The sequence below is a fragment of the Anolis sagrei genome, chromosome 2 (assembly GCF_037176765.1).
Source record: "Anolis sagrei isolate rAnoSag1 chromosome 2, rAnoSag1.mat, whole genome shotgun sequence".
NCBI classification, from domain to species: Eukaryota; Metazoa; Chordata; class Lepidosauria; order Squamata; family Dactyloidae; genus Anolis; species Anolis sagrei.
In genome coordinates, this window is record NC_090022.1 from 165,451,204 (window position 1) to 165,475,557 (window position 24,354).

Here is a 24,354-nt window from a genome sequence, read left to right on the forward strand (position 1 = left end):
ACCCGCATCTATGGCAAGTATCCTCAGAGGTAGTGAGGTCTGTTGGAACTAGGAAAAAGGGTTTATATATCTGTGGAATGACCAGGGTGGGACAAAGGACTCTTGTCTGCTGGAGCTAGGTGTGAATGTTTCAACTGACCACCTTGATTAGCATACAATGGGCTGACTGTGCCTGGAGCAAACTTTTGTTGAGTGGTGATTAGATGTCCTTGTTTGTTTCCTCTCTGTTGTTGTGCTGTTGTAATTTTAGGGTTTTTGAATACTGGTAGCCAGATTTTGTTCATTTTCATGGTTTCCTCCTTTCTGTTGAAATTGTCCACATGCTTGTGGATTTCAATGGCTTCTCTGTGTAGTCTGACATTGTGGTTGTGAGAGTGGTCCAGTGGTCAACCAGAGAAATCAGCCATAGCAGAGCACCTGATGAACCAACCTGGACACAGCATTTTATTTGAAAACACAGAAACGCTGTGTGATTCCGGCCATGAAACCCTTCGACAATACAATACCTATTATGTCTTGGTATTCATGTTACCTTGCAGTCTTATCCAGGCTAAACCCAGCCCCTGCAAATATTTTTCATAGGATTTATATTCAATATTTATTTATTTATTTATTACTAGCCGTCCCCTGCCACGTGTTGCTGTGGCCTAGTCTGGTGACCTGGAAAATAAAGTGATGAGAAAGTTTTTGACTTCTAATATATGTAATTTCTTTATGCTTGTGGGTAAACAGTATTTCTTGTTGTTTCTTTGTCAGTGTTGATGTGGAGATTGTCTGGTTTGCCTACTCGGGAACATGCAACATATAATTGTCCTTTAGAGGTCCCTTTCAAATCTATGATACTATATCTGTGTGTGTGTGAATCATATCTATCTGTCCATATCTATGACTGGATGGCTCTTTGTCAGGACGGCTTTGATTATGTTTTCTTGCCCTGGTGAAGGAAGTTGGACTGGATGGCCTTCAGTATTTTCTGTTGGTCATGGGGGTTCTGTGTGGGACGTTTGCCCCAATTCTGTCGTTGGTGGGGTTCAGAATGCTCTTTGATTGTAGGTGAACTATAAATCCCAGTAACTACAACTCCCAAATGTCAAGGTCTATTTCCCCCAAACTCCGTCCATGTTCATATTTGGGCATATGGAATATTTGTGCCAAGTTTGGTCCAGATCCATCATTTTTTGAGTCCACGGTGCTCTCTGGATGTGGGTGAACTACAGCTCCCAAACTCAAGGTCAATGCCCACCAAACCCTTCTAGTGTTTTCTGTTGGTCATGCACCATTTGGTTGAATTCCATCATTGATGGAGTTCAGAGTTTTTTAAAAAATGTATAACTTCGTAATGTGTTTGCTCACTTTATTATAGTTATATTATGTTTTTTTTCTTTTCTATCAATAAAAATTAACCAGAAAAACAAATGCTGAACTTGGATATCCCATGTCACATTTAGATTAGTGTATTGCTCTTTTATCATATGTCTCTCACCTTTCTCTCTAATTCCCAGGTACCAAATTTAGTGACACAATATGTGAATGTCATGCTCATTTTTTTCGCCGAACCGGGGAAAACAACTGCTCTCCATGCAGCAGGTAAAAAGAATTTAGTTGCCTATCCCTCTGAAAGACACAGGTGCAATCTCATAGGCATGTTCTAAGTCCTACAGGCACTTCCCAATGGATATGCCTAGGCAATTTCTAGAAGAAGTGAAAGAGGATGTGATTTAACATGTCCTTATCTCTTCCTCGGAGCCCCGGTGGTGCCGTGGGTTAAACCACTGAGCTGCTGAGCTTGTTGACCGAAAGGTCACATTTAAATCCGGGGAGCGGTGTGAGCTCCTGCTTTAGCCCCGGCTTCTGCCAACCTAGCAGTTTGAAAACATGCAAATGTGAGTAGATAAAATGTGAGTAAAAGCACAGGGATTGTGGCGCAGCCGGCTGAGAGTCAGCTACATTAAGATCACTCTGACCAAAAGGTCATGAGTTCGAAGCCAGCCTGGGTTGGAGTGGGTTTCCAACCAATTGTGTGTAGCCTGTTGTCAACTTTTGCAACCCAAAAGACAGTTGCATCTGTCAAGTAGGAAAATTAGATACCACCTTAAAGTGTGGGGAGGCTAAATTAACTGATTTATGAGGCCATAAAGAAGACTCCAGCAAAGCATTCCAGCGGGGAAGCATGCGGGGAATGCGGAAGTGCTTCATCAGGGTCACAGATGGACGATGAAAGCGACAGCTCCCCTGGTGGCCAGAAAAAGTTAAATAGCCTCTGTGTATGTCTGTATATGTTTGTATGTCAAAAATTGGCATTGAATGTTTGCCATATATGTGTACACTGTAATCCGCCCTGAGTCCCCTGCAGGGTGAGAAGGGTGGAATATAAAAGCTGTAAATAAAATAATAAATAAATAGATCAATAGGTACCACCCTTGCGGGAAGGTAACGGCGCTCCATGTCGCCATGCTGGCCACATGAACTTGGAGGTGTCTATGGCCAACACCAGCTCTTTGGCTTAGAAATGGAGATGAGCACCAGAGTCAGACACAACTGGACTTAATGTCAAGGGGAAACCTTTACCTTTATCTATCTCTTCCTGGCAATAATTCATTGGAGTGGAGCAGGAGAGGCATATGCTATGGGATTGCTGGGAGTCTAGAAAACAAATGCTTCCCTGCTGCCCATATCAATTGATTCAACACACTCTTTTCTGCTTCGTGCTCAGGTGGGCATTTGCCTATGGTTGGGAAAGAAACCAAGACCTGCTTCTTCCCAGCTTCAGCCTTGCTCCTAAAGAGTGCTGTTGGGTACAGAAAGGGAGAGAACACACCCTTCATTCTCCATATTTAAGCATAACGCTCAGTTTTTTAAAATAGCATTTTATTTTCCTGACTTTTTGTGTGGATTTGGACATTTTTGGAAGCTGTGCATGAACCAAAAGAGTGGCTCTGCAGGGCGATTACAGCCCCCTCACCCAGCCATTGGAGCCCCCGGTGGCGCAGTGGGTTAAACCCCTGTGCTGGCAGGACTGAAGACCGACAGGTCGCAGGTTCGAATCCGGGGAGAGGCGGATGAGCTCCCTCTATCAACTCCAGCTCCTCATGCGGGGACAGGAGAGAAGCCTCCCACAAGGGTGATAAAAACATCAAATCATCCGGGCATCCCCTGGGCAACATCCCTGCAGACGGCCAATTCTCTCACACCAGAAGCGACTTGCAGTTTCTCAAGTCGCTCCTGACATGACAAAAAAAACAAAACAAAACAAAACCCACCCATTGAACTCAGCAAACCCCTGTTGCCCTCCTATCCCATTGTGACAGGCTACTGTACCAATACAGGGGCTGTACATATAGTGCTGATAATAAAATCCTCCAAATCCTTCCTTAGGGGCCACATATATTGGACTACAGCTCTTTAGGAACTTTTATAGTTCTCTTTATGTTTATTAGTCTTTTGCAGCAATGTCTCCTTCTAAACTCCAATTGAGCACCGGATCACTTTCAAAGTGATGGTACTCACCTTTAAGGCCTTGCATGGTCTGGGGCCGCTGTACCTGAGGGACCGCCTCACCCCCTACCAACCCCAGAGATCCCTCCATTCTGAGGACCAAGATCTATTGGAAATTCCCAGTGTCAAGACCTTGCGTCTAGCAGCAACCAGACGCAGAGCCTTTACAGCAGTGGCACCATCACTCTGGAACACTCTGCCACCTGAAGTCTGTGCCTTGCGGGACTTATCAGCTTTCCGCAGGGCATGTAAGACATACCCATTTCGACAGGCCTTTGATTTTTGATATTGCTGTTTTTAAATTGTTTTAAATTGTTTTAAAATTGTGATAGATTTTAGCCATTCTTGTAAGCCGCTCCGAGCCCCAGGGGAGTGGCGGCATATAAGTTTGAATAATAAATAAATAAATAAATAAATAAACTGCCATGTAAAATCCAGATTACCCGATTTGATCTGGATTATATGGCAGTGTGGACTCAAATAATCCAATTTAAACCAAATAATGTGGATTATCTGCTTTTGATAATGTGGATTATATGGCAGTGTAGAAGGGGCCTAAGCCAACCATGATCCTTTTCAGGCTTCTGTCTCTTCAACGAACCATGAGGAGCTTCATGTGGTGCAGTGCCGGTAGGACTGAAGACCGACAGGTCACAGGTTCAAATCTGGGGAGAGGCGGATGAGCTCCCTCTATCAGCTCTAGCTCCTCATGCGGGGACATGAGAGAAGCCTCCCACAAGGATGATAAAAACATCAAATCATCCGGGTGTCCCCTGGGCAACGTCCTTGCAGACGGCCAATTCTCTCACACCAGAAGCGACTTGCAGTTTCTCAAGTCGCTCCTGAGATGACAAAAAAACAAACCATGCATGCCACCTGTAGAACCTGCAGTCACCCCCTTCCTGTTTCTTTCAACAAAGAAATACCACCCCACAGTCTTTCTTTGTGTCCCCTCTCTTTGACTGGTAGCTGGATTGGAAGGAAAGGCATCCTGTCAGAAAGGAATGGGAAGAAGTATTCATTGCAACTAGTCAGGAAGAAGCCAGAACAGAAGGAGCAGGACTGGGAGGTCTTGTGCAGGCAGCCCACAAATCTGGAATCCCCTGAGTTTACGGTCCTCACAGACACTCCATTGTGGGCCCCAGGAGTCATCAAAATGCTTGCAGCATTTGCTTCTTGTTTAACACAAATTCCTGCTTCTGTCTTTCAGCTGCAATGATGAAGAGTGCGAGAAACTCTGTGGCACAATGCTTGGCTCAGTAAAAAGCCCACTGAATTCCACCGGTGAGTACTTCGAACCATTCTTCTAATATTAGATCTTCATTTTTTGTCATCATTTGTTGTTGTTGTTCATTCGTTCAGTCGTCTCCGACTCTTCGTGACCTCATGGACCAGCCCACGCCAGAGCTCCCTGTCGGCCGTTACCACCCCCAGCTCCCTCAAGGTCAGTCCAGTCACTTCAAGGATGCCATCCATCTATCTTGCCCTTGGTCGGCCCCTCTTCCTTTTGCCTTCCACTTTCCCCAGCATAATTGTCTTCTCTAGGCTTTCCTGTCTCCTCATGATGTGGCCAAAGTACTTCAACTTTGTCTCTAGTATCCTTCCCTCCAGTGAGCAGTCGGGCTTTATTTCCTGGAGGATGGACTGGTTGGATCTTCTCGCAGTCCAAGGCACTCTCAGCACTTTCCTCCAACACCACAGCTCAAAAGCATCGATCTTCCTTCGCTCAGCCTTCCCTAAGGTCCAGCTCTCACATCCGTAGGTTACTACAGGGAATACCATGGCTTTGACTAGGCGGATCTTTGTTGCCAGTGTGATGTCTCTACTCTTCACTATTTTATCGAGACTGGACATTGCTCTCCTCCCAAGAAGTAAGCGTCTTCTGATTTCCTGGCCACAGTCTGCATCTGCAGTAATCTTTGCACCTAGAAATACAAAGTCTGTCACGGCCTCCACGGTTTCTCCCTCTATTTTCCAGTTGTCAATCATTCTTGTTGCCATAATCTTGGTTTTTTTGACGTTTAGCTGCAACCCGGCTTTTGCGCTTTCTTCTTTCACCTTGATTAGAAGGCTCCTCAGCTCCTCCTCGCTTTCGGCCATCAGAGTGGTGTCATCTGCATATCTGAGGTTGTTAATGTTTCTTCCAGCAATTTTCACCCCAGCCTTGCATTCATTTGTCATCATAGCTCTCTTTAAATTCTTCCTAACCATCTACTTTTGATGTGCTTCTTTTTTTCCGTACAGAAATCATAGTTGCCCTCAGCTCATTACTTGTTCTGTTTGCATTTGGCTGTCTTGTGATGCTGTTGGCAAAGAAGACTGACTGGCAATCCTGTTCGAAGAAAATGAAATCCACATTCTGTGAGTTCTGAGTTTAAGTCTGTTGATAGAGAGAACAATGGGGCACACTGGCAGTTTCAAATGTAATTTGAATTGTATTAATTGTATTTCAATTGTATTTTAACTTTATATTGACACAGGGACATTTAACTGTGTTTTTTTTTTAAAAAAAATTGAATTTACTTTGTTTAAATTGTCATTAAATTGTATGGTTGTTAGCCACTTATGTCCCCAGGGCAAGAAAGGCAGGGTATAAATCAGGGGTCCTCAAACTAAGGCCCAGGGGCCGGATACGGTCCTCCAAAGTCATTTACCTGGCCCTTGCTTAGGCCATGGTGTGATTGCCCCAACTTTATTCTCCATCTTAATCGCTATGATACTTCACCTTGTTGATGGGAAGCTTCCCAGCGGAGTGGAAATAATTTATCGGACAGATGGCAAGCTATTCAACCCCATCAGACTGAAAGCCAAAACCAAGGTTACAACAACATCTGTTATAGAACTCCAGTATTCTGATGACAACGTCATCTGTGCGCATTCAGAAGAAGATCTACAAGCCACTCTAAACACCTTCGCAGAAGCATACACGAAGCTTGGCCTGTCACTGAACATCGAGAGAACCAAGGTACTGTTCCAACAGTCACCAGCCAATCCCTCTCCAATGCCAAAGATACAGCTTAATGGAGTAACATTAGAAAATGTTGACCATTTCCGCTACCTTGGCAGCCACCTCTCCACCAAAGTCAACATCGACACCGAAATACAGCACCACCCGAGCGCTGCGAGCGCAGCATTTTTCCAAATGAAGCAGAGAGTGTTTAAGGACCGGGACATCCATAGGGATACCAAGGTGCTTGTTTATAGAGCTATTGTCCTCCCAACCCTGCTATATGCCTGTAAGACGTGGACTGCCTTCACACGTCACATGCAACTCCTGGAACGATTGGTGGGGACAAGGGACAGGGCTTTCTCGGTGGTGACCCCTCGACTCTGGAACTCTCTCCCTCAGTACATCAGGCAAGCCCCATCGCTGGCAATTTTTAGGAGGAGCTTGAAAATGTGGTTGTTCCAGTCTGCCTTCCCAGAATAAGGAAACTCCAAGCATTTTGTCCCCAACGCACTTTATCAGAAATTTAGGATATCTGCATACCCATCCCTCTCCAAACACCCACCCTTTCTCCTGGTCATGCAGCACTTTTTCATTTTAATTTTAATTATTACATGTGGCCTTGCATCATTGTGTGTGGTTAATGTTATTTATTTGTTTGTTTGTTTGTTTACTGTATTTGTATACCGCCTTTCTCAGCCAATTGGCGACTCAAGGCGGTTTCCAACAAATCAGTATACATAAAACATAATGTAGATAAAAAACATTAAACAGTATAAGACATCACAAAAGCAATAAAAACAACATCATCAGTGTCATTATTCTCAAGCATTGTCCAATTCCTTTTTATGAAGTACAGCTGAAGTATTTTCCTTTTTATGAAGTTTTTCCTTTTTATGAAGTACAGCTGAAGTATTTTCTGCAGAGTCCATTGTAAAAACTGCATTTAACTTTACAGGTGTGATTTTACAAAACGTTGGGGGAAGATAGAATGTGTTAAAATAACCATCACCATCATTGCCAGACAACAATGAAATTGCTTTGTTATTGCTTTGTTTTTGATTTATTTTGCTGTATTATTGTTGTTGTTTTATTGTTGTATTTGGGCTCGGCCTCTTGTAAGCCGCACTGAGTCCTTCGGGAGATGGTAGCAGGGTATAAATAAAGGTTTATTATTATTATTATTATTATTATTATTATTACTATTATTATTTAGTAGCTCAACAAAAACAAATGGTGGAAAATCCGTCTGTTCCGAATTAGGACAAACTGAAAGAAATCTCATTTTATGGTTGTAATTTTTTTTTTCTCTCTCTCTCTCTCCCCCCCCCCCCCCCCCCCCCCAGCTTTGGATCAGCCAATAACAGGAGAACCTACTACAAAGGTAATACTCCAATTTCCAACTTCTGCTACTTTGGACATGGGTGGTTTGGGCTGAAGGATATTTTGAGTTCTGCAACACCAATGCTTTATGTGTTTATGCAGGGGTCTACTATCTAAAACATCTCTTAAACCAGGGGTCCTCAAACTAAGGCCCGGGGGCTGGATATGGCCCTCCAAGGTCATTTACCCGACCCTCGCTCAGGGTCAACCTAAGTCTGAAATGTCTTGAAAGCACAACAACAATAACAATACTATTTCATCAGCCAAAAGCAGGCCCACACTTCCCATTAGTTTATATTTGTTAAAATAGTTCTTCATTTTAATTATTGTATTGTTTTAAGTGTTTTTTGCACTACAAATAAGACATGTGCAGTGTGCATAGGAATTCATACTTTTTTTTCTTCGAATTATAATCGAATTTGTGGACACCTGGGTTAAACAATAGTCCCCTAAGACAACTTTCTAGAAACAGTCAGCAATATAGAACTGGAATTGCCACAAAATAATGCTATCTAATCCGAAATCAGCCAAATGCCCAGAAAGATGCAAGGACAAATGCTACTGAGAGGTCCAGCAGAACCAATGCAGCCCACAACATCCAGTTTCTGGTAGAAATATTTGTTCCTCTTACCAAACCAAACTGGAATCCTAGTTGGAATAGATTTCTTCAACACAGGTTAATTTATTGTTGTATTGTTGTTGTTATATTTTATGATGTATTTGGGCTCAGCCTCTTGTAAGCCGTACCGAGTCCTGCGGGAGATGGTCGCGGGGTATAAATAAAGGTATTATTATTATTATTATTATTATTATTATTATTATTATCTTGGTGCCATATTGCAGAGAAGCAATTTTTAAAAAAATATTGCAAAGGTTAAAATATTACAAAAAAAGAAAGAAAAAAATAACAGTAATATAAAGCAGAAAATATAAAGAGTCAGAGAATATAAGGAATAAAGAAGAAGGGGAGATACAAAGAATAAACATAGAAAGAATCAAGAAAAAGGAAGGAGATCGTTGTCATTCTTCCTTTCAGTGGTTATAATGCAATTATTTAAAACCTCCTACTTTTCTTATCTTGCAATACCCTAGTCCCATGTCCCTCCAAGCAAAAAATACTTGATGATCTTGTTATTAATAGTTTTTCTTCATTTCCAAATAGTTTCATATTCTTCCACCCCTAAAATATACCAAAATATCCTGTTTTGCTTAAAAATAATTGGAATCAGCAAGAATAAAAATATATTTTTTAACTTTTTGATTCTTGTCTCCTTCAGTTTTTTGATCTCTCAAATTGGTTCCACAAGCATTAAAACATTTTATCTGCTATGTTGTCCTTGCTCATTAGAACAACAATAAAACAAATTGCTCCCTTCTGTGTCGGGAGGATGAAGAGCAACAATTGTCACAGGCAAGCCCAGCCGTGCTGCTATCCGATTGTGTAAGACCTGCAAGAGAAACACTGATTCCAGATTGTGAGTTCAGCTTCATTTCCAAGTTCATTTCCATATGCGCAAGTGAGAAAAGTTGACTTTGTGTAGCATATCTTCAGAATGTGATGGGAGTATTGAAGAGATTTAAGAACATACTCCTCTACTTATGTTCCATCCTTACTTTCAGGATCCCAAATTATGCTATTTTATTATCATCACTAGCTGTACTCGCCACACGTTGCTGTGGCCAAACTTCCCTCCCTCTTTCTTTCTTTCTTTCCTTCCTTTCCTCTTTCCTTCCTTTCCTCTATTTCTTTCCCTTCCTATTTCTCTTCTTTCTTCCATCTCTACCTGTTTCTTTCTCCCCTTCTTTGCTCTTTGGTTGCATCCTTCCTTCTCTCCTTCCTTCCTTCCTTCCTTCCTTCCTTCCTTTCTTCCCTGTCTTTTTTTCCTTCTCTCCTTCTTTCCTTCTCTTTTTCCTTTCACTTTTTTATTTCCTTCTCTCCTTCCTTGCTTCTCTATCTTTCTTTCTTTCCTTTCTTCTTTCCCTCCCTCCTTGTCTCCTTCCTTCCCCCTTTCCTTCCTTCATTCCTTCCCTCTTTCCCTCGTTACTTCTTGACTGTCCCATTTAATTTGTATTATATAGTAATATTATATATATTTAGGTAACATATTATATAGTAATCTATATAACAATATATAAAATATTGTATTTATTTCTTACATAGAAAGAAGGAAAGGGAGAAGGAAGGAAGGAGGGAAAGAAGGGAAGGAAAACAAAGAAGGAGGGACAGGAAGGAAAGAAGGAAGAAAAGGAAGGAGGGGGTGAAGAAAGGGGGAGGGAAGGAAATGAAGAAAGGGAAAGAAGGAGGAGAGAGGGAGGGAGGAAAAGAAGGAAAGGAAGGAAAGGAAGAAGAAAGGAGGGACAGGAAGCAAATAAAGAGGGAGTTCCTGGTACAGCTGTACCAGCACAACTTCTCTCCACCCTTGGTTTTTGTTTTTTAATGTTCAGTTTTAAAACATTCTTATTCAAAACGTTCCCACATGTTCCTGGAACAATTTTGTATAAATTTCCTACTTTTCCCAAAAGGTCTGTTTTCTTGCCTAATCAGCCTCAAGTGTGGTCCATAATTGCCACCATACCTCTTGGAGGATACAAGGGATCTTTTGAGATATATATTCATTGTGGCATTTTTGGAGCTATCAAATACCCTGGGAATGACAAATGCATCCTGTGCCCTTCCTTCTGCATACTACATGATCACAAATAGTTCCATGCTAGTTAAGAAGGCCTCGTGTTTCTTCTGTGCAGTAGTGCAATCCTTAGCATATTTATCCAGAATTATGTCATGCTGAGTTTGATGGAACTTTTTAAGTGGATAGACCAAACAATAGCATAGGCGGTCCAGAATAACACTTGGCTTCCCCTTTGTTCTTTTTCCCCACAGATCCTAATGTTTTGTACACCATCGCAGATCATGTACCTATGTCCCGGTGGAGGGAATTCATGCGTTACTTGGGACTGGATGACAACACGATGGAAAGAATCAGTATTGAACAACGGCATGTAAGAGAAGCACAATATGAGATGCTAAGACAATGGAAACAGCAGGCCGGTCATGGTGCCTCTGTGGAGCATATCAGTAACGTTCTCAACCAAATGAATCTGTCTGGCTGTAGCGAAGCTATCCAAGAGGCTCTGACCAAACAGCCTTAGCATTTCCATCTTCCATGAGACTTTTTAAAGGAATACAAGCATGAATGTCTATCTCTTGAAGACATCAACACCATGGCAATTCCTGTGTGCAAATGAACCACTACACTCTACACAAAACTTTGAAATCCCTATATATTCCCAGTGACATAATGGTTTTCAGTAGAGTAACTTCATTCAGCTGTTCACTTTCAGTTGCTGAGAAATCATTTTACATTGTATGTAGATATCATCGCTGTTATCCCTGTCAAGATCAATTCTCCTTCCAGAGATGAACATGAGGAAGAACTTCCTGACTGTGAGAGCTGTTCAACAGGGGAACTCTCTGCCCCGGGGTGTGGTGGAGGCTCCTTCTTTGGAAGCTTTTAAACAGAGTCTGGATGGCCATCTGTCAGGGGTGATTTGAATGCAATATTCCTGCTTCTTGGCAGGGGGTTGGACTGGATGGCCCATGAGGTCTCTTCCAACTCTATGATTCTATGTATTTTACCTTCCATTTGTCCAGAAAAAAAAAACCTTTATAGAGACTGTAAGCTCTTGTTCTTTTGTCATTGCATCACATTGTTGGTTGATGTGTATCTTATGGTCTATTGATGTGTATCTTATGGTCTCTTTGCCATACCTCAATATAACTTCTTTTTACAGTTGATGCCGTAAATTTGTAGTTTTTCTAAGTCCCATGGATAACCGAGGGACACCTGGCAAGCTTTGCTAACTGTTGGTAGCACAAAACAGAAATCGGGAACCAATAATCTCACCAGGTTGAAAGCAAACAGATACTTTATTCAGTTTGCACAAAAGGGACACTTGTACAGCACGGATGCTTGAAGAGTACAAGTGTAAAAACATAATCATAAGCAGATATTTTTATACACAAGAATTCTCATGCATTAACATTGCTAAATTTTGAAAGCCCCCCCTTTCTCCTGATTGGCCGGCACCAAGAAGCCAGCTGGTGTCCCCCAGGCCTCTGATTGGTTAGGAGGTTGGCCCTGGCCGGTGATTATGTCCGGGGATCTCCTCCCAGCTGGGCATGGAGGCCCCAGGGCTTCCAATGGGCTGGCGTAGGCGGTCTTGGAGGCAGAGAGGTCCCTGGGAATCAAGCCAGCTCCTAGGTGTGTAGCAATGGTGTGTTGGAGACAAAGAAAAGTCCAAAAGATGATTTGGCAGGATCACAGTTCTTGCACCAACCTTGTTTAATATCTTTACAAACGATCTGCCTCAACCACCACTCACGAAGAGCTTTATATATGCTGATGACCTTGGCCTAACAACACATGCAAAAAGACTTTGAAACAGTTGAAATCCAACTTACTAATGCCTTGAAAGATCTCTCCAGCTACTACAAAGATAACCACTTGAAGCCTAACCCTGCCAAGACAATGTGTGCTTTCCACCTACGCAATCGTGAAGCCAACAGAAAATTGAAAGTCACCTGGGAAGGTCAAGAGCTTGAACATTGTTTCCATCCTAAATATCTTGATGTCACCTTAGATCGAACACTAGCATATAGGAAACACTGCTTGAACATCAAGCACAAACCAAACCCTCTTTGGCATAAGTCTGCCCATGCAAAGCTGGTGAACATAGCGTTGAATGAAACATGCAGAATAATCACAGGATGTCTGAAACCTACACCTGTTTGGCCAAAGTGGTCGATGCCTTAGTCACCTCTAGAATGGATTACTGCAATGCACTCTATGTGGGGCTGCCCTTGAAAACGGCCCGGAAATTTCAGATGATCCAACAGGTGGCAGCCAGGTTGTTAACTGGGGCTCCTTACAGGGAGCGGTCAACCCTCCTGTTCAAGGAGCTCCACTGGCTGCCATTCATCTACTGGACCAATTCAAGGTGCAGGTTCTTACCTACAAAGCCCTGAACGGTTTGGGACCCGCCTACCTGTGTGACCGTATCTCTGTATACGAACCCACACGATCCCTTCGATCATCCAGAGAGGCCCTACTCTCGATCCCACCAGCATCGCAGGTTTGATTGGTGGGGATGAGAGAGAGGGCCTTTTCGGTGGTGGCCCCTTGTCTCTGGAACTCATTCCGTAAAGACATCAGACAGGCTCCAACTCTGGCAGTCTTCAGGAGGAGCTTGAAGACGTGGCTGTTCCAGTGTGCCTTCCCGGAATAATGATCCCATAGCACTTTACATTTCTTTAAGTCTGCTCGTATGCCCTTCCACAAACACCAGTATCACCTTCCGTTCATGTCCCAGCATTATTTCCAATTTTAACTCTACATTTGGCCTTCCCACTGTTTTTTAATTGTGTGTTGTCTTATTGTTAATCTTTATTGTTTATGTTTTTAATTGCTTGTATTGTTATTATTGCTTGTATTGTTGTGTTTGGGTTCGGCCTCATGTAAGCTGCACTGAGTCCTTTGGGGAGATGGTAGCGGGGTACAAATAAAGTGTTGTTATTATTATTATTATTGATAAACTCAACAAGCTAGCTGGCATTACCCCCCCCCCCCCCCCCACAAACATTTAGTCTCACATTTAGTTGCTGCTAAATGTGAGAGAAATAAGGTTGAACACTGAAAGCCATCCACTACATGGCTATCAGCCTACTCCCAGTAGACTCAAATCAAGGAAAACCTTTATGAAAACCACCCCCCCTCTTGGCGTCCTCCCAGCAACAGCAAGGCTCTCCCTCTGGGCAGCTAAACCAGGAAATCCCAACAGGATGGCCCCCCACGAGGGTCTTCCTCCAGGGGCAAACCAAGAATGGGCAACTTGGAAGTCCCTGAACAAACTCAGAAGCGGAGCTGGCAGATCAAAAGACAACCTGGCAAAATGGCACTACCTAAAAGAATCCCACACCTTGTGTGACTGTGGAGCAGAACAGACAACTCCGAATTGTTGGAGGCTACAACTGCCTGCGCTCCTTCTATTTTTATCAGTTTTATACTGATTTATGCAGTGCTTTTGATACAAAATAAATAAAATCAATAAAAATTGGCAGGATTATGTAGATACTGAACCCTGCTGGAAAGGACAATAGGGATTGTTTTCCCAGACATCTTCCCATGCTGGGAGACAAAGAAACAGTCCCAAAGATGTATATTTGTTGATGGGAACATAATCAAGGTTTTGTCCTGGACCTTTGTCCCATGGATGACTAACATCCCTGAAGGGGAACTGCTTGGCAGTAGGCAGATGGGCTTCCATTGGGATCCAGGAAGGTTCTTTGTTCCATACATTACGTCCCATCTCTGGTTGGTCAAGAGAGGTTACTGAAGTTCATGGATTCATGTACATTTGCCTTCATTTTATAGAGTTCAATAATAATCTATATAAATAAAAATGTAATGTTAGTTCGTGCTACCATCAGAACTCAAAAACCACTGGGGGAATTGACACCAAATTTGGACACAAGACACCTAACAGTCCAATTTATGTCCTCCACTCAAAAAAATTGATTTTATCATTTGGAAATTGTCGTTGCTGGGATTTATAGTTTACCTACATTCAAAGAGCAATCTGAACTCCACCAATGATGGAATTGGGCCAAACTTAGCACACAGGGCTCCCATGACCAACAGAAAAACTGGAAAGGTTTGGTGGACATTGACCTTGAGTTTGGGAATTGTAGTTCACCCACATCCAGAGAGCACTGTGGACTCAAACAATGATGGATCTGGACCAAACTTGACACAAAAATCCCATATGCCTAAATATGAACACAGATGGAGTTTAAGGGAAATAGACCTTGACATTTGGGAGTTGTAGTTGCTGGGATTTATAGTTCACCTACAATCAAAGAGCATTCTAAACTCCACCAATGATGGAATTCAACCAAACATGGCATGCGGGACTTCCATGACCAACAGAACACACTGGAAGGGTTTGGTGGGCATTGACCTTGAGTTTGGGAGTTGTAGTTCACCTACATCCAGAGAGTACTGTGGACTCAAACAATGACGGATTTGGACCAAACTTGACACAAAAATTCCATATGCCTAAATATGAACACAGATGGAGTTTGGAGGAAATAGACCTTGACATTTGGGATTTGTAGTTACTGGGATTTATAGTTCACTACAATTAAAGAGCATTCTCAGTTCTTGTGGGTTTTTTCCGGGCTATATGGCCATGTTCTAGAGGCATTTCTCCTGACGTTTCGCCTGCATCTATGGCAAGCATCCTCAGAGGTGAGGTCTGCTGGAAATGGGGAAAAAGGGGTTTATATATCTGTGGAATGACCAGGGTGAGACAAAGGACTTTTGTCAGTTGGGCTAGGTGTGAATCTTTCAACTGACCACCTGATTAGCATACAATGGGCTGAATGTGCCTGGAGCAAACTCTTCTTGAAAGGTGATTAGATGTCCCTGCCTGTTTTCTCTCTCTGCTGTTTTTGCTGTTGCAATTTTAGAATTTTTTTAATACTGGTAGCCAGATTTTGTTCATTTTCATGGTTTCTTCCTTTCTGTTGAAATTGTCCACGTTTGTGGATTTCAATGGCTTCTGAAAGCCTTCGGCAATATGAAGAGCATTCTGAAACCCACAAACAACAGAATTGGGGCACACTTCCCACACAGAACCCCCATGACCAACAGAAAATACTTAAGGCCATCCAGTCCAACTCCCTTCACCAGGACAAGAAAATGTAATCAGAGCCCTCCTGACAAAGAGCCATGCAGTCATAAATATAGATAGATATGATTCTCTCTCACACACACTCACAGATATAGTATCATAGATTTGAAAGAGACCCTTAAAGAAGGACTATGATATGTTGCATATTCCAGAGTAGGCAAACCAGATATAGATAAATAGATATGATTCACACAAACACAGATATGGCATCATAGATTTGAAAGGGACCCTTAAAGAAGGACTATGATATGTTGCATGTTCCAGAGTAGGCAAACCAGACACTCTCCACATCAACACTGACAAAGAAACAACAAGAAATACTGTTTACTCACAAGCATAAAGAAATTACATATATTAGAAACCAACACTTTCTCATTACTTTATTTTCCAGATCAACAGACTGGGCCACAGCAACGCGTGGCAGGGGACAGCTAGTGATATCATAAATAAACATCATCACAATGTAGACACTCACAAGGGAATCCTGGGAATATCTCTAATCACGGGAGGGGGTTAGAGAAGGGATGAAGAAGAGCAAGGAGAAAGGGAGGGAGAGGTCTGAAGAAGGAAGGAGAGAGAGAAGGGATGACAGCAGAAGGGAAGAATTCAATATTCCTGCTTCTTGGCAGGAGGTTGGACTGGATGGCCCATGAGGTCTCTTCCAACTCTATGGTTCTATGATTCCACCCGGAATACATTCGCGAGGCTCCTATTCAAATTGGTTGGACTCCTCTCCGCCCGGAAATGCTCAGAGGCCGCTCTGGCCCTCGGCCGGTCCTCTGTAGTGCGTGGCGCGGGGTTCCTTCCGGCGGGGCCTGCGCTTCCGGCGGCGTCTCCTTGCCCTTCAAGATGGAGGCGCCCTCTCCCCCGCGCACCAAGTACCGCCCGGCGCCCTTGGCCTCGCTCCCGCCGCAGCTCGACCCGGCCGAGTACGATGCCTCGCCGGAGAAGCGCCGCGCCGCCGCCGAGCGCCTCACCCTCCGCGCCCGCCTCAAGCGCGACTACCTCCTGAAGCTCAACGACCCCCGGCGGACCCAGCTCATCGTGAGTGGAGCGGCCACCCTTCCTCGGTTGGCTGAGAGGCAGGGACTAGCGTTGCCATGAAGCAGCGTGGGGCCTCCCAAGCAGGCCGCCTCAACCTGCCGCCCTCCAGCTGTGAAGGCCTCCAATTTTCAGAATTCAACAAGCTGGCGGGGCCTTCTGGGAATTGGAGGCCCAAGCTGGAGGACCGCAGTTTGACATGCCTGGACTCCAGACTAAAGGCACATCTGCATATCTGCACTACAGTCAGTTTCAAATCTGTCTTGAAAAATTTGCTATACATATTATTGCATAGGAAATGCTCAGAGGCCGCTCTGGCCCTCGGCCCGTCCTCTGTTGCGCGGGGTTCCTTCCGGCGGGGCTTGCGCTTCCGGCGCAAACCACAAACCACAAAGCTTTGATTCATTGAATCATAGAATCAAAGAGTTGGAAGAGACTTCATGGGCCATCCAGTCCAACCCCCTGCCAAGAAGCAGGAATATCGCATTCAAAGCACCCCTGACAGATGGCCATCCAGCCTCTGTTTAAAAGCTTCCAAAGAAGGAGCGTCCACCACACTCCGGGGCAAAGAGTTCCACTGCTGAACGGCTCTCACAGTCAGGAAGTTCTTCCTCATGTTCAGATGGAATCTCCTCTCTTGTAGTTTGAAGCCATTGTTCCGCGTCCTAGTCTCCAAGGAAGCAAAAAACAAGCTTGCTCCCTCCTCCCTGTGGCTTCCTCTCACATATTTATACATGGCCCTCATCATGTCTCCTCTCAGCCTTCTCTTCTTCAGGCTAAACATGCCCAGCTCCTTAAGCCGCTCCTCATAGGGCTTGTTCTCCAGACCCTTGATCATTTTAGTCACCCTCCTCTGGACACATTCCAGCTTGTCAATATCTCTCTTGAATTGTGGTGCCCAGAATTGGACACAATATTCCAGGTGTGGTCTAACCAGAGCAGAATAGAGCATGGGGAGCATGACTTCCCTAGATCTAGACACTATTCTCCTATTGATGCAGGCCAAAATCCCATTGGCTTTTTTTGCCGCCACATCACATTGTTGGCTCATGTTTAACTTGCTGTCCAAGATCTTTTTCACACGTACTGCTCTCGAGCCAGGCATTGTCCCCCATTCTGTATCTTGCATTTCGTTTTTTCCTGCCAAAGTGGAGTATCTTGCATTTGTCCCTGTTGAACTTCATTTTGTTAGTTTTGGCCCATCTCTCTAATCTGTCAAGATCGTTTTTGAATCCTGCTCCTGTCCTCTGGAGTATTGGCTATCCCTCCCAATTTGGTGTCGTCTGCAAACTTGATGATCATGCCTTCTAACCCTTCATCTAAGTCATTAATAAAGATGTTGAACAGGACCGGGCCCAGGACAGAACCCTGCTTGTGGCACTCCGCTCATCACTTCTTTCCAGGATGAAGAGGAAGTATTGGGGAGAATCACCCTCTGGGTTCGTCCATTTAACCAATTACAGATCCACCTCACCATAGTTTTGCCTAGCCCACATTGGACTAGTTTCCTTGCCAGAAGGTCATGGGGGACCCTGTCGAAGGCCTTACTGAAATCCAGGTACGCTACATCCACGGCATTCCCCGCATCTACCCAGCTTGTAACTCTATCGAAAAAGGAGATCAGATTAGTCTGGCATGACTTGTTTTTGATAAATCCATGTTGACTGTTAGCGAGGACTGCTGTTTTGGATCCAAACCCTCGGCTCGGACGACGGACGCCTGCTTGGGCCAGATACTCCAGGCTTCGCCCCCGGAGCTAGACGCTGACCCAGGATGAGGCCTCTATGAAAGCAGATAACTATCCTCTCCGATACTGTAGAAGAGCATTAGCATATTGCACAACAGCGATCTGTCAAAATGGAAGAAAGAAAATCCAAGAGGAGGAGTCCCAAGTCATCTACTTCTCATATTACTCAGGTTGTCAACAATAAGAAAAACTCGGTTCCTCCAAGTAAAAGTACAGCATTTTCAAATCCTGCACCCCAGCCACCTTTACAGAAACCAAAGTTTAAGAAAGGCATGAAAGAGAAAGCCAAAACACCTGGAGGAGAGAACAAAGGCGCACAATCGGCTCCAATCCAGCTTTCATTTCTCACTGATGTTTCAGATGTTCAAGAGATGGAAAAAGGACTTCTGAGTCTTCTAAATGACTTCCATTCCAGCAAACGTCAAGCATTTGGAAATGAATGCTCCATAGAGCAAATGGAACATGTAAGAGGAATGCAGGAAAAGTTGGCTCGCTTGAACTTGGAGCTTTATGGAGAGCTGGAGGAACTTCCTGAAGATAAGAGAAAAGTAGCTAGTGATTCCAATTTGGATCGACTATTGTCAGATGAAATTACTAAAGACCTGGCTCTGGAATGTGGCATTTGAGGACTGAACCTAGAACCTCCTCCCTGTGATGAATTATGATGAACTGTGACTACGAGTATGACTATGATCATGACTGGATTGACGATTTGGCTTAGGTAATTGTGATGATGATGTTCTATTGTACTTTATTGTACTATTTTAATATGTGATGACTTTGCACTTTGTTGTACTTATATATGATTGTACTTTTATATATGCTGTAAACCGACCTGAGTCCCTCATTGAGGTGAGAAGGCCGGTATAGAAAACTTCTAAATAAATAAATAAATTTGTTTCTAAATGTTTGCAGACCACTTCCTTCACATGTAGTGGGTGTTCGTTGTCTAGCCACCACAGTTTATGAGGCTCACATGGTATGGAACTGGGCCTAGCACCACCTTCTTTTCTTCTCTCTCTCTCTCTGTGTTAATTCCCTCATCCGGACAATATGGCTGGTTCAGCAGAGTTGATGGCGGAAGACCATCGCTTCAGTACTGGTGGTCTTTGCTTCTTCCAGCATGCTGACATTTGTCCGCTTGTCTTCCCAAGAGATTTGCAGGATTTTCCAGAGGCAGCGCTGATTATTATTATTATTATTATTAAACTTTATTTGTACCCCGCTAGCATCTCCCGCAGGACTCGATGTGGCTTACAAAGGCCAAGGCCTCAACACAACAACAGCAAAACAATGACAATACAATTTAAAGCAAATTAAAAACAAAGCAACAAGCAATAACAAAACATTACATCATTATGCAATAAAAACCAGGGCCGGGCCAGTGATGGGTACAGGTTAAAAAGTGCTGGGTGTGTTAGGTGGTATTTTGGATTTCTGGACAAGTGCAGTGTGCAGAGAGTCTTAAAATCTAATAAAGTGCTTCTGGGACATAGTGCTGGGTGTTATCCTATTCCAGAAAGGCACATTGGAATAGCCAGGTCTTCAGATTCTTCCCAAAGACTGCCAATGAGGTTGCTAGTCTAATGTCTTTGGGGAGGGCGTTCCAGAGTTGGGGGGCAACCACAGAGAAGGCCCTGTCCCTCGTCCCCACCAAACGCGCCTGCAACGCAGGTGGGATCGCAAGCAGGGCTTCTCCAGATGAACGAAGGGAGCGCGTGCGGAAGTACTTCATCAGTGTCGCAGAAAAAGTTAAATAGCCTCTGTGTATGTCTGTATATGTTGTATGTTAAAATTGGCATTGAATGTTTGCCATATATGTGTACACTGTAATGTGCCCTGAGTCCCCCGCGGGGTGAGAAGGGCGGAATACAAATGCTGTAAATAAATAAATAAATAAATCCCTTCTCTATTTTGATGAGATCCTTGGTCATTTGCAAAAATAGAGCACAAAGTGTGTCATGATGTAGGGGTTGCCATCTTGCAAATAACTGGTGCTAGGGGCTGTTTGTGCACTGGGAGAGGCATATCACATCATTTGAAACTGTTGAAACACCCTTTCATGCGATTCAAAGTTTGTGCATCTTAAGGGTTTCAATTACAGGTGGTTTGTGCTTGCAGAGATGTAGCGATTTCAAATCAAGTCTGTCTTTTTGAGACCCCCAGTAGTGTAACACTATATAATACAGTTTTTGTTTCTGTTATATAAATGTCATTTCCTAATTGGTTCTATCATAAAAACATGGGGAAAGTTTATTAAACTGCAAAAACTTTGTTTTTGCAGGACATAGCGCAGCACATTTTACTATAGGTTTTCAAGGAATATCTCATAGTCTCAACCAGTTCAACATAGTTTGTGGTAACCATGAAAATGAAGTTTCTGGATTATATCAACTACTTTCTTGACAGGGAGTTGGATTGGATAGCTCACGAGGTTTCATCCAACTCTGTGATTCTAAGTACCGCACTGTTTAACAGGAAATAACACTTTCAAGCCAGGAACAGAAAATGTTGCAAATTTTGTTACATAGCATGATTGCTAGATGCCTCTCCCAGCAGGCAGACTGCCCCTAGCCTTGGTCATTTGCAGAAATAGAGCACAAAGTGCCTTACAACATAAAGTTCATCACCTTGCACATGACTGCTGCTAGGTTCTGTTTGTGCTGTAATTTCAAATCGGGTCTATCTTTTTTTTTTTTTAATTTGACTTGTATACCGCTACTCCCAATTTGGCTCGGAGCGGTTTACAGCAGTAGATTAAAAGAATACAATTAACTATAAAATACAATAAAACGGCTCAGGGAACTGGGCATGTTTAGCCTGAAGAAGAGAAGGCTGAGAGGAGATATGATAGCCATGTATAAATATGTGAGAGGAAGCCACAGGGAGGAGGGAGCAAGCTTGTTTTCTGCTTCCTTGGAGACTAGGACGTGGAACAATGGCTTCAAACTACAAGAGAGGAGATTCCATCTGAACATTAGGAAGAACTTCCTGACTGTGAGAGCCGTTCAGCAGTGGAACTCTCTGCCCTGGAGTGTGGTGGAGGCTCCTTCTTTGGAAGCTTTTAAGCAGAGGCTGGATGGCCATTTGTCAGGGGTGATTTGAATGCAATATTCCTGCTTCTTGGCAGGGGGTTGGACTGGATGGCCCATGAGGTCTCTTCCAACTCTTTGATTCTATGATTCTAAGAACAGACATAGTCCCGAGTTATTCACCCATCGAAAGTTATTTTAATTGAGGAGGAATGACCACTCTGTACTACTGGATTCCTCCTCACCGCCATCTTTTTAGTGCAAGCCTAAGGCATGAAGTACACGAAAGTGTCAAGTTGAAGCTAATATATCTTGTCTGTTGTGATTATATTTTGTATCTCTCTCAGGTTGTGTTTGTCATAAACCACAGTTGGGAAACACTTGCTCTTCTTTTTCTTTGTTTTAGGATGACCCTGCCATGACCCGTTGGGTTTATGCCAGGTCACAAAACGTCTATCCCAACTTCCGTGTCACACCCAAAACTTCACTGTTTGGTGCACTTTTTGGATTAGGACCCATTTTTTTCTGGTGGTATGTCATTAAAGCAGAAAGGGTAAGGTTTTAAGTATACAATTTCAATTATAATTTTGTTGAATGATTAACATTAGAAGTGTCTTGCTGTGCTGTGCTTCTGAGCTCCTTGCAAGGTATTCAGCATGCTTGCTTTTTTCCATCCTCCTGGGTTGTATCTGTGTGCCAAGGGGAAAACCTCATCCTTGGCACTGGCTGACTTTTGGAGGAGGCATTCTGTAGCCTAGTTCTATCTGAAGCCTCGTTGTGTATCAGTAAAATTGTTTTTTATCTTTGAGCTCAAGTAAAATGGGCTTTTCCTGGCAATAGGAAATGTGTTATGCCTACGAACCAAAAAGAAAAAAATCACGGGTGAGCCTTGTCTCTGATTCATAAAATGGAGATCCACAGTCTTCATAGTCCAGCCATCTTTTAGCTGCGTCACTTCTTTTAAATTAAGAAATACACCTTATGGCAAAGTGGGTTAAACCCCTGTGCTGGCAGGACTGAAGACCGACAGGTCCCAGGTTCGAATCCGGGGAGAGGCGGGTGAGCTCCCTCTATGAACTCTAGCTCTTCATCCGGGGACATGAGATAAGCCTCCCACGAGGATGATAAAAACACCAAATCATCCGGGTGTCCCCTGGCCAATGTCCTTGCAGACGGCTAATTCTCTCACACCAGAAGCGACTTGCAGTTTCTCAAGTTGCTCCTAACACGACAAAAAAAATTAAATAAAAAGAGTGTCTTAATATGCACATGTTGTGAAATCCAAAGAGCTTGCTTCACTGCTGATGCTTGTGGCCATTAAAATCAAGAATTGTTGAATCTTATTTTAATTCTCCTAATGCAAAAATTCACCCACCCCCCTCCACTTTTTTTAAGCCACTGAGGACTCCTCTAACTATTGAGAGTTGTTCTGAGTTCCTTTAGTTTCCAAAGCATGTTTTCCAAATGCATTAATTTATTTTCTGGGTAAATCTGTGCCACCACTAAGTTAAAGTTATTTGAATACTTGAATACTACAGAAATAATTACATTAAATATTATGCGAAACTATTTGTATTTTGTAAAATGATAGCAAAACAAGACCTCTAAGTGGGTTTGGCAAAACCTTAAACTGCAAATACAGCTAAAAATGTATTTTCATGAGTTTCTCAACAGCAGAATTTTTAGTGTGAAGAGCTTTAGGGCCATCTCTGCATTTGGTGATTTTGCAGTCTCATATAATTTTACCCTTGCCTATTGCCCACTTATGTATTGATGTTGCTTTTTGTATACCTTTAGCTTACGGTAAATTGGTTTTGTTTGTAAATTTTTTGTAGAAATTGTTACTGTAACACAATTTTAATATTTTTGTTCCCCTGCAGGATTATAGAGAGAAGCTCATACAAGAAGGCAAGTATGAGCGACCGTTCCATATTTCCTATTAAGTCCTCACAGATGTGTGGTGAAAATGCTGCTGTGCTTATTCTCTGTAAAGATTGCTAATATTTCAAAATAAATCCTTGAAACTGATTAATCCTGTTTGTTTTGATGGTAAGATATATTAAATGTGGGTGAAAATTCTCCTAACCCAAATGCAGTCTGGGTTCTGGGACATAAGCATACTCTCAAAATATGTGGAAACGGGAAGACGAGGACAAAGGATAAACAGATGAGGGCTCATTCTCCTGATGTAAGCATGAAGTGGTATCAAAAACAATTGTGCCAGATCCTCAGAAACAAATATATACCGCCTGAAGTATGGCAGCATTTGGGAAATCGCCATTATGAACTCTTTATCTAGGGAGTACCTTCTTTTCCATTCAGTTACAACTAAACAGTGGGAATTACATACACATTCTTTAGTATAATCTCAGTATTTTGAAGTCATTAAACTTAAGAAAAATACTTTTAAGAAGAGGTGAAAAGGTAACACTGATTATTAGAATTGCTCCTCCACAAGAAGCTGCAGAATTGCAAAACTCTTCATTTCCATCTTCTTCACATATGGCAGTGATGGGCAAAGTCCAACCTAAGGGCCATATGCTGATCTTTGAACTGTTTTTTGCACCCAAGGGATCAAAACTGCTATATCCAATTACTCCAGCATGTCTCAGATGCACTTTAGAGGTCATCATGGAGTTTTTTTGGGATGGGGGGTGGGGGCTACCTGTTACTTAAATGTTCTTTGAGTTCAACAAGACGGTGGAGTTCATATCTTGCATTTTACTCAGTGCTTTAAACACATTACTACCTTCACTTCATACATTTGATGAAATGGGTCTCCAGTTGTTCCTCTGTAATTCAGAGATACTGTATCCTAAGTTCCATCTGAACTAAATTATGTCAAGATGGCTACTCTCCTTAGTAAGTAGAGTGAATATAGTTCTTGTGGGTTTTTTCGGGCTATATGGCCATGTTCTAGAGGCATTTCTCCTGACGTTTCGCCTGCATCTATGGCA

The 24,354-nt window shown here is 43.0% G+C and overlaps 2 protein-coding genes and 1 pseudogene across 2 annotated transcripts in view; all 3 read left to right on the plus strand.

Annotated features, from left to right (window-relative positions):
- LOC132767942 (tumor necrosis factor receptor superfamily member 1A-like) overlaps nucleotides 1-11,619 on the plus strand; it is a 30,600-nt gene extending 18,981 nt beyond the window's left edge. Inside the window, exons 5-10 of the mRNA XM_060763392.2 lie at nucleotides 1,503-1,587; nucleotides 4,706-4,779; nucleotides 5,740-5,856; nucleotides 7,789-7,826; nucleotides 9,174-9,300; nucleotides 10,707-11,619. Of these exons, the coding sequence (XP_060619375.2) occupies nucleotides 1,503-1,587; nucleotides 4,706-4,779; nucleotides 5,740-5,856; nucleotides 7,789-7,826; nucleotides 9,174-9,300; nucleotides 10,707-10,975 (710 nt within the window). The 3' untranslated portion in view covers nucleotides 10,976-11,619. The remainder of the gene's footprint in view (nucleotides 1-1,502; nucleotides 1,588-4,705; nucleotides 4,780-5,739; nucleotides 5,857-7,788; nucleotides 7,827-9,173; nucleotides 9,301-10,706) is intronic.
- A 4,694-nt stretch (nucleotides 11,620-16,313) lies between these two features.
- On the plus strand, nucleotides 16,314-23,425 carry NDUFB4 (NADH:ubiquinone oxidoreductase subunit B4). The gene is made up of 3 exons (XM_060763384.2): nucleotides 16,314-16,621; nucleotides 21,804-21,950; nucleotides 23,278-23,425. The coding sequence occupies exons 1-3, from the start codon at nucleotides 16,322-16,324 to the stop codon at nucleotides 23,338-23,340; spliced, it is 510 nt and encodes a 169-aa protein (XP_060619367.2). The 5' UTR covers nucleotides 16,314-16,321; the 3' UTR covers nucleotides 23,341-23,425.
- LOC137096093 (coiled-coil domain-containing protein 28A pseudogene) lies at nucleotides 18,255-21,232 on the plus strand (annotated as a pseudogene).
- Nucleotides 23,426-24,354: the final 929 nt, after the last annotated feature.